The following is a 9,766-nucleotide window of genomic DNA, read 5'->3' as shown; positions in this document are numbered from 1 at the left end:
AGGTCAGCCAGTCTGGCTGAGAAGAGCCTCCTCCCTAGGGGAGAGAGGTGGAGGCCATCTCTTTCCAGCAGCTCGCTGCCTCTCTCGCCAAAGAGCGGGCTGTGGTCATGAAAGCCAAAGCCTTCCCGACGACACCAGCGCCGCAGTCTTTGGTTGACTACGTGGATCCTCCTCTCCCTCCTCGGCCCATAGCCTGAGACTGGGAGGTGTATGCGTGTGTTGGCATTTTCATATATGACTATATCCTAGTACAATGATTCTCAGTTAGGGTGCTGCAACCTATACGTGATCCACATCCGAACATGATTCACAAGATAAACCTAAGATTTCAAATAAAACATTCTGACCTGTTAGGGTGTTTATGAGTTCACTGCAACAAATATTCCTCTATTGTTTTTCATAGTAAAAAATGAGTGAAAGCTAAAAGAGCTGGCTAAGAATCCAAAAAAGGTTGAGAACCACCGTCCCAGTAGTTAGTTCTGTAACATGCAGGTTAGGAGCCTATATAGAGACTGTAAGGGGCCTAATACAGAACTCAGTCCAAAGGATGGCTTTAAGACTGCTGCATCATTTCATACGTAAATCAGACAGCCCTGGAGATCTACCCCTGCCTGATCACTGGTACCTTGAATCTCACCAGTGCTTCATGCTATATCCCTAGGTTTTCCCCACTGTCCCTAGTATGCTTTCCTACATGAGGGTTCACGAGGAATTTCCCTGGAGGTAACCTGTGGCTATCTTAGTCTGGTCCTAAAGTGGGGAACTCCCTCTCAGCTTAATCTGGGGCTTTTAAGAGCCTCCTGTGACCCTTTACCTGGCATAAAGGGACAAGAGCCGGGGAGAACATCTCGCCCTAACTACCTAGGTGATGGTAAAACTAAACTGTTATCAACTTCCTATAAGTGTCCAAATAAGTTACAAGTACCAAATGTAAATGTAAAATGTCCCATAGTTCCTAGGGTGTTCTTGCAGCCTAAGCAATTTAAGCTAAGAAAGCAGCTGAATAAAAAAGAGGAGCAAACAGCTTTCACTGCAACAGTAAACGGCATATTCAGTCTTAGATTAATTTAAATTAGGCACTCTGTAAGATTCTTCTCTTGCCATCTTTCTTCATGTGGAACTGTCCTTTAGTCAAACTTTTCTTTTTTAATTAAAAAAAAAAATACAGCTTGCATTTTTTCATTTTATGTGAACTGCAGCTACATAAAGAACCCATATTTTTTAGTAATTTGTGTGCAGTTGTATCAGATACAGCCCAGTGGCTTAGTAATGCCTGGCTGTATGGAAAACTGGAGTTATAAGAACCAGTTGTTCAGTTTCTAGGGACTCATTGTTAACCATTTTTTCTTTTACAGAGTCTCACACTTCTAACACAGTTTGTTCTGTAACTGTTAGTGGGGAAAAGATGCCTAACATGTCTGCTGAAACGCAACTTCAGGTAAGTTTATTTTCCCCCCAGGTATTCTAATGTATTAAGACTTTTTTATCTGGAGAAAAGTATACATTTAGAGCTAACTGGGAAAAATAAATTTGATTGTGGTAATATAAATAACATAAATTTTTCTTGACATTTCAGGTGCTGCACTCAGCTCTTTTCACATTTGATTTAATAGAAAGTGTTCTTGCCCGAGTTGAAGAACTCATTGAAGTGAAAATTAAAGCTGTGACAGATGAAAATATTGGGGTCAAATGAAGAATTTCTCCCTCTAAATTCTAATGATCCTTTCACTTTTGCAGTACATGAAGACATTGGTCATTGTATTTTACTTGAAAAGAATGTTACCAGCTTTAAAGAAGACTGTTGAGAGTAATTTATACTGACTGCTATAAGAACTGCAGCTACTGCCCTTTATATGATTTTTTTTAGTTTTCTGTAACATGGAGCTAGACCATCTACTTTTTTTAAAATCAAGTTATACTCTGGCACTAGCTACAGTTTTGCTAACATTTAGAGACTGAACCTGCTTGGCAGGTGATGTTTGGATTTTGTTAACCTTTGAAAATGAGAAGATTCATTGTTTGTTTTCCGGGGGTGGGGGGGAGGGGCAGGTTGTTTGTTCTTTCTGTGCATAGAAGTGTTGTTGTATTTGCATTACGTAGAACCTGTTAGGGAATATTGATTGACTAATGTGTGTATTACAAAGGTATTTGTAAAGTGTTTTCAGATCCACAGGTAAAAAGTACTATATAAATGCTATATATTATTATCCCTGTTACTAATATGGGCAACCAGCCTTCTAGAATACTGAAAACTTGGCTATAAATCAGGACTACCTACACTAGTGATCAAAATAGGAATGAAGACAAGTGGAAAACAATCTTAGAGCAAATAAGATAAATTTAGAACTTTTCAATCAGTGGTAATAGACATTTACAGCACAGTAAATACAATTTTAGTAAATAAAAACAAGAATAGATTTCCCTGCATAATTAACTTGTATAACATGGTCTTAATAATACACGCATGTTAGAACCTGTGAGAGTTCTCCCAAAGATGTTTAAGGGCTTGAAAATAATAGATGAGTGCAGTCAAACTAAAGGTTTTTTATTTTTTAGTACAATTGCACTGAACAGAAACCCCCAAAATCAACCGCCAGAGTTTAAAATAAGAAAAACGTCCTTTTTCTTCAAGACAGTAAACTTGGTAAAAATACTCTGTTTTGCATTGAATAAAAAAACTACAGGCATGGACACGAGCGTGTTGGAGCAGACTCTATTAGTTGAGTCTGCTGGAACATGGTAATTACTGTGCTCTAACAGCCTCCTGCATCTCGTTCCTCAGCCTGTACTTCAAAATGGCAGTGGGGGTACTTGAACTAAAGCTCGTTGAACAAACTTTAGTTTAAGCCCCCCCCCTACCACTTTAAAGCATAGGGACACTGATCTACGAGACACAGCAGAGTTTTAATTAGAGCAGCTCCTGGAGCTGCTCTAATTAAAGCACAGGCCTTCCCACCCCCAGGGCACATGTAAAAATGCCCTACATATTTTCAACTCAGAAGCATTGTATGCTTTTTAACATTTAAATTTACACTTATTTTTCTGCTCTGATGTTGTATTTTTAATGGAAAAGGGAGCATTTGTATTTTGTTCAGAAATATAACTGCATAAATTCTGAATAGAAATAATGATGCTAAATTAGTTGCAGTCCAACTGGATTTGATGAAGCATTTTCCAAACTGAACTCTGTTCTATAATCTGAGCTTTTGCCGTCATCATTCTGTAGCAAATATTGTCTACGTGTGGTTTAGAGGTGGTCTTAAAGGAAAAAGTAAATGCCTTAATTAGAATAAAACAGCAAGGGGAGAGTAAAGAAATACTTCAAAATGTAAAAATACTTATATTGGGACTGGGACTACATTTTCAGAATGTTTGACAGTAGAGTAAGTAGATAAGTCTGTTGAGGTGCCAGGTTTATTCTAACATAGGCATAAGACTGCTCTTGTTGCTGCCTGACTGTGCCTCCTAATTTGGATTAAGGAAGGGTGGCATAAGAGTGTTTATGCGGGTACTTCTCCATCTGGGAGTACTCTTAAATTAAAATTGTCTTCGGGTAGCCAATTAAGTTGGCCTTCTAAATGCTTACCACTGATCAAGCTAAGGGGCAAGAATCTGGCTTTAAGATTTAGAATCACAGTTCAATAATCATACTATTTACTTGAATGCAAGATGAGGTTCCCCCCAGTTAGCATGAGAAAAATGCCCCTTGTTTTATAATCGCATACAAGGAAATCTCATTAAATACACTATCTATCATTAAATTGCTGTCAAAAGCAGCATGTGCTCAGCAATGGGAACCAACTATGACATGGACTGAATGTAGCCAACACTGAGCATGACCACAAAACACATGGCCCACATTGGGCAAACATGCTGATGGGAACCTACCAGGAGAATAGGTTAGTATAGCCCATCTTGAATATGACATACAATAGTGCCCATTAAGCGAAGTCCTCCTCACTGCTAACTCTTTTAAGTCATGGTGAGCTATGACATTTTGTACAGTTCACCCAGAATTTCTGTGTTGCCTCCTCTCTCAGCGTAGCACACATGATTAGTGTGGCCCCACCCTCCAAGAGGTGAAGCTGGACCAGGTTGCCCTGCATCTCCTCTGCACATACATTTTTGAACCATCTCAGGACTTGTGACAAGAACATTTGGTTCCAGTCGTAAGTGGGAGCTAATTAGCACATGGATCATTTGTGGGGAGTATCTGGAGAATGCAGATATACTAAGTAGTGTTGAGCTATGGCCTCTCGTGAGGCCCAGCCCAATTAACTATATAGTAAATCATGAGCCTTTGGCTTTGGACTAATATGCATAGTTTGTAATATGAAACTGGGATGTTAATGTAGATCAAATGCAGGTTTTAAGTTAAAATTTAAAAGATCAGCGTGGGCCTGATTTTATTTAAGACTTCTTAATTAACATTGAATTGTTGTTGAAAATGGGAACTGATTGTACTAGTGGTTCCCAATCTTCAGCCTGCGAGGCCAGATCCAATACACAGGGTTGGGGTAGGATGTAGCCAGATCTAGCATGTGAGGTTGGGCTGTGCATGGTGTTGAGCTGATGCATGTGGTCAAATCTGGCACATGGTTAAATATGGCGCGTGGGCTCAGGCCAGCGCTGGTGATGGTGCCCATGGATTGATGCTGTGGACTGGCCTGGTACCACTTGCCTGGCCTGCAGGACCAGAAGGTTGAGCATCACTGGATTGTACAATAGGAGCTAGAAAGGTATAGTGGTCAGCATTCAAATAGCATACAGCAGTCATTGTTGTAAATAAGATACTGCAGATAGTTTTATGGATTCTAAAACAGGAAATAACTGCAAAAAATTGTAATTTGGAAAATACTGATTATTTTACATGGAGCCTTTTATAAAAAGGATAACATGCAAATTAGTATCTGATTCTAACACTAAATCATGTACTCTGCTACTACTATTAATTTTTAGTGTATTATTGGAGTACTGTTCATATGACTGTTGTTGGCATTGATTCATTATTTCCATAGAGAAAAATGATTGGTAGGGATTTATATAACTCTTGTATGTGTGTTCATCCTTTCAGAGAAAATTCATGTTTACATAAACATGCAGGATATGTGGCAAGCAGTTGCACAGATAAAAAGGACATAAACAGCACTATTGCACTTGTTAGGCTTTATAATTAATATTAAAAGAATTAAAATTGAAATTCACAAGTTGCTGCATTTGTTCAAATGAAAAATTTTGACTTCAAAAGGCATTCAATATTTAAATCTCATTTGGATTGTATACTTTTTTTCCACCTAGTAAATAAATAGAACCACTCCTGACTTATGGTATACGAGGGCAAAATTAGGTCCCAGTGTTTTCATTCATCTTTATCCATGCTTAATAGATTCATAGATGCTAGAGTCAGAAGGGACCTCAACAGATCATTGAGTCCAACCCCTTGCCCTGGGCAGGTAAGAGTGCTGGGGTTAGAGGACCCCAGCCAGATGCCCATCCAGCCTTCTCTTAAAGACCCCCAAGGTAGGGGAGAGCACCACTGCCCTTGGAAGCCCATTCCAAGATTTGGCTGCCCTCACCGTGAAGAAGTTTTTCCTGATGTCTGGCTTAATTCTGCTCTCCGTCAGTTTGTGACCATTGCTCCTTGTTACCCCAAGAGACGCCCTGGTGAACAGAGCATCTCCGGTTCCTTGCTGCACCCTGCTAATGAATTTGAATTCAGAGGGCCACAAGATCACCTCTCAGCCTTCTCTTGCGGAGGCTGAAGGGGTCCATGTCCCTTAGTCTGTCCTCATAGGGCTTGACCTGTAAACCCTTAACCATACAAGTGGCCCTCCTCTGGACCCTCTCGAGGTTATCCACATCCTTCTTAAAGTATGGCACCCAGAATTGGACGCAGTACTCCAACTGTGGCCTGACCAATGCCACATAGAGGGGAAGTATCACCTTGGTTCTATTTGTCATTAATCTGCTGATGCATGATAAAGTGCGGTTAGCTTTGCTGATGATTTCACCACACTGACGACTCATGTTCATCTTGGAGACCACTATGACTCCAAGATCCCTTTCCGCTTCTGTGCTGCTGAGAGGGTCATTCCCTAGCCAGTAGGTGTGCTGGATATTTTTATGCCCTAGGTGCAGCACACTGCATTTGTCCTTGTTGTACTGCATCCTATTGTGTTCTGCTCACTTATCCAACCTGTCCAGGTCTGCCTGCAATCGTTCCCTACCATCCAGAGTGTTCACTTCCCCTCACAATTTAGTATCATCCACAAACTTGGACAGAGTACACTATACACCCACAAAAGGCCTTTTAAAGCTACCATTAACAATGGTTTAAACCAGGGGCTGGCAACCTTTGTCTTGCCAAATCATTTAATCTGGCCTGCAAAGCTGGTATATTGGCGAGATTCAGTGGGGGGAGCAGTAGCCCAGCTAGAAGTGCAGCAGCAGTGATTTGGTGGGCTGGGAGGAGCACCAAGCTACAAGCAGCAGCCTGCCTTCAGATCCATTAATTTGGCCTGCCACTCCTGAACTGGGTTGCCAATGCCTGATTTAAATAGTTAATATTTACACAACTAAAACATCCAGCTTCAACTAATATTCCTGGTATGATAGATATTGTAGGAACTTTGATCACTGTGACAGTAAGGCACAAACAGTTACAGACAAAAATTAGCTTTGCAGGTTCCTGCTTTTTTGGTAAATGTGTTTTAAAAACCTTTTTATGAGATAATGTTTGTATGTCGGTAGACTTACCTTGGCTATAGTTAGCATGAGCCGAACAGTTTCAGAAGCATTATGGACTGGAATTATCCGTAAATTACTGCCCAGGAATCTACACATGAGAAAAAAATAGGATTATTTTTAAGATGTCTATTTACTGTACATTACAGCATAGGGCTAAAAAATGTCATATTGTAATGGTGGTGAGTAGGTGGTAGAAGAATGCAGAGAATTGTTTTCAAGACAAATGAAAGGGTGACACTAGTTATACGCCCTTTTCCCTGTACATATCCCCTCTTATTATAGTATTTTTCTGGGTTTGTCTCAGAGAGAAACTCCATTCCATCTCTGAAGAGCTTAGCAAGAGCTCCAAGTACCCTTTCCTTCTCTTAGGGCAAATCTTCCTCAACAAGCACAAACCCAGAGAGGACTGAAATTAAGAATTCTTCTGCTCTGCCAGTTGCAGAAGAATTGCAGTTTACTGGTAATGTTCAAAAAGCCAGTGGACAGTTAGATTTGTGGAGGCTGGTAACAGAGCACAGTAAGGTGTCAGACAACACTAAGCAAAAAGAATAGTTCAGAATCTGAACTGTAGTATTACTGCAGACAACCATTCAGACTTAACATTACATGTCAGTGCCACACAATTAAAATAACAGAATAATCCCAACAGCCTGTCAAGATTATAGAGTGAAATTCTTAAAATACAATGCCTAATGTCTGAAACTATATTGCTCCCATAGCTATTGTATTGAAAGTCCAGTTTGGTCATCTTATATGTTGAAAGTGATCTAGCAGTTATATTAGTAGGCCTGTGTGAAATGCCTGTGTTTCATTTCGGTTTCAGATTCAGCTGTTTTGGAGGACAGTGATTCATTTTGGTGTTGCAGATTACTGTTATGTTTCTATTTGGCTGAATCTGTTTCGGAGTTTCAACACTGTTTTGAAGATTCAGATCGGTTGGGGAGAGGCAGGCACATCCAGGCAGCTGCAGGTTCTCCCGTGGCTCCTCCGGCTGTGCCTGCCTCTGCCCCGGCAGGGGGAGCCACGGGAGAAGCCTTCATGGCTGTCCTGCCCAGCCCCAGCCTTCCAGCACTTTAACAAAACAAAACAAAACCAAAAAAAGCCCCACACTCACCGGCTGCAGCAGCAGCGGTCAGGGCCTCTGAGGGCTCGTGGTAGAGCCCCCCCACACAGCGTGAGGCAGTGGGGGGCAGGGGGGATTGCACACCCACTTGGCACCTGGGTGGCAGTTGTCGCATCGTGCAGGTGCAGTACGGCTTGGTAGGGTGCTGTGCAGTGTCTGGGAGCTGGGGCAGTTCCAGCAGTCAGCTGGAGCCTAGCATCGCTCAGCCCCAGCGGCCCCAGCTCCCAGACAATGCACAGTGCCTTGCTGAGCCACACTGCACCTGTGCCATGGGGTGCCCCGCGCTGTGTGGGGGAGTTCTTTCATGAACCCTCAGAGGCCCCAATCGCTGCTGCTGCAGCCAGTGAGTACAGGGCTTTTTCTCTTTTTTTTCTTTTTTTTAAGTGCCAGGAGGCTGGGGCTGGGCATGGCAGCCATGGGGGCTTCTCCTGTGGGCCGAAACATCTGAAACGAAACGGCTGCCAAAATTTTGCACAGCCCTACTAGACAGCTATGAAACCTAATCCCATTCTTAGGAGTTGCTACTGTAACCAGTACATAGGAGGGACACTGCTTCTGTACATCATATCTTCCAGAAATAAACAGAACTTGATTCACCAACTCCTAGTCCATCACCTTTCATAAACAGCACATACAATGACGCTTCTAAGAAGACTATTCAAGTCAAAATTAGTTACTCAAACAGGTATCAATGAAATGTGGGCAAGCAGGCTGAGAAGCTTAAAAATTTTAGAAACTTTGCAAAGAGTTCCACTTTCCTTGATTAGGGTGGGACAACTGGAACAGCTTCCCCAGGCGCTGACTAAAGGAACACACAAAAAACAATGCTGCTGCAGAGTGCGGATGCACAATCATGCTGAGTGTGGTGGCAGCTGGAAGTTGCTACTACCCCTGTGTCACAGCTGGTCTGGGCATCCAGACAGTGTTACTCCTCTGGTTTACTTAGTAGAACTGAAGTACCATAGCAGCCAAAAGTGATTAGTTGTGGTAACTTGGATGAGAAATGCCTTGAAGTAATCACTGTTTTAATCCAAATTAGCACCCAGTTGTTCAGATGTGTACTCCTTCGTTTCTCTCCTTTTTATGGTTACTACCTGCTCTTTCTTCCATCAATCTGCCTGATAAACTGGTTTTATTCACATTCAGACTGCTGATGTTTGCTAAAATTATCTGAAGCTGGAAGTTCTTTTCCTTTGGTGCAGGAAGAGAAAACTTTTACAAAATGTCCTTTTCCTGCTTCAGTTTGCCTGGCTGCCTCTGCTAGATTTGTCTCCAGTCAGATTAGAATTCTCTGTATTCTGGATGGAATATGCATGAAATTCATCTTGATTTCATCTTAGACCTGGGTTTCAGTCCATGCTTTTAGGCTTATTTCTGCTTTAAACCAATGACTGCCTAATGCAATAGGCATCATGAATCCTGAGAACAGTGTCCAGAAACCTGTTTCCAACTAGCTACCAGTAGGTATCCCCAGGCTTTCTGGATCACCCTTTAGAGGTATCCTAAGTCTTCCTATTCCTATATCAAGATCCTAGGTACTTGCACCTGATGAAACTGAATTTGGGGGGGGGCAACCTCCAAATGAGGACTTTCTATACTGGAAGCTGTAAGTTAGGGCTGTCCAAATGGTAGCCTGAAGACTGCACCTACAAGAGTTTAAGTTGTGGCTCCTATCCTACCACCACTCCCTCTATTGCTCCATCTGAAACAGGAACTGGAGATTCCAGGTTTTCCCACACCCCTCTCCTCTAGGTCAGGGCAGGAGGGCATCGCCCAGCACAGGAAACTCAGGGTGAGGCCAGGGCCATGCAGTGAAGAGGCTGGAGTGGGGCACCGGTGCAAGCACATGCTGCAGCAGCAGGGGGGAGAAGGGGGGGGGGGGGGGGGGAGGGGGGC

At 42.3% G+C, this 9,766-nt stretch overlaps 2 protein-coding genes across 3 annotated transcripts in view; one reads left to right on the top strand and one right to left on the bottom strand.

Annotated features, from left to right (window-relative positions):
• Positions 1–1,715, top strand: part of GLMN (glomulin, FKBP associated protein) — a 35,984-nt gene extending 34,269 nt beyond the window's left edge. For both annotated transcript variants that reach the window (XM_025201881.1, XM_006021823.3), the window contains 2 exons: positions 1,356–1,438; positions 1,577–1,715. In XM_025201881.1, coding sequence (XP_025057666.1) covers positions 1,356–1,438; positions 1,577–1,693 — 200 coding nt within the window. In that variant the 3' untranslated portion in view covers positions 1,694–1,715. The remainder of the gene's footprint in view (positions 1–1,355; positions 1,439–1,576) is intronic.
• Positions 1,716–2,809: 1,094 nt separating this feature from the next.
• CUNH1orf146 (chromosome unknown C1orf146 homolog) overlaps positions 2,810–9,766 on the bottom strand; it is a 14,822-nt gene continuing 7,865 nt past the window's right edge. The window contains exons 5-6 of the mRNA XM_006021822.3: positions 6,757–6,835; positions 2,810–3,258 (exon numbers count right to left, since the gene is read on the bottom strand). Of these exons, the coding sequence (XP_006021884.1) occupies positions 3,139–3,258; positions 6,757–6,835 (199 nt within the window). The 3' untranslated portion in view covers positions 2,810–3,138. The remainder of the gene's footprint in view (positions 3,259–6,756; positions 6,836–9,766) is intronic.

Source organism: Alligator sinensis, unplaced genomic scaffold (assembly GCF_000455745.1).
Source record: "Alligator sinensis unplaced genomic scaffold, ASM45574v1 scaffold199_1, whole genome shotgun sequence".
Taxonomy (NCBI): Eukaryota; Metazoa; Chordata; order Crocodylia; family Alligatoridae; genus Alligator; species Alligator sinensis.
The sequence above is the reverse complement of the archived record's forward strand: the minus strand, read 5'-3'. Positions and strand labels throughout refer to the sequence as shown.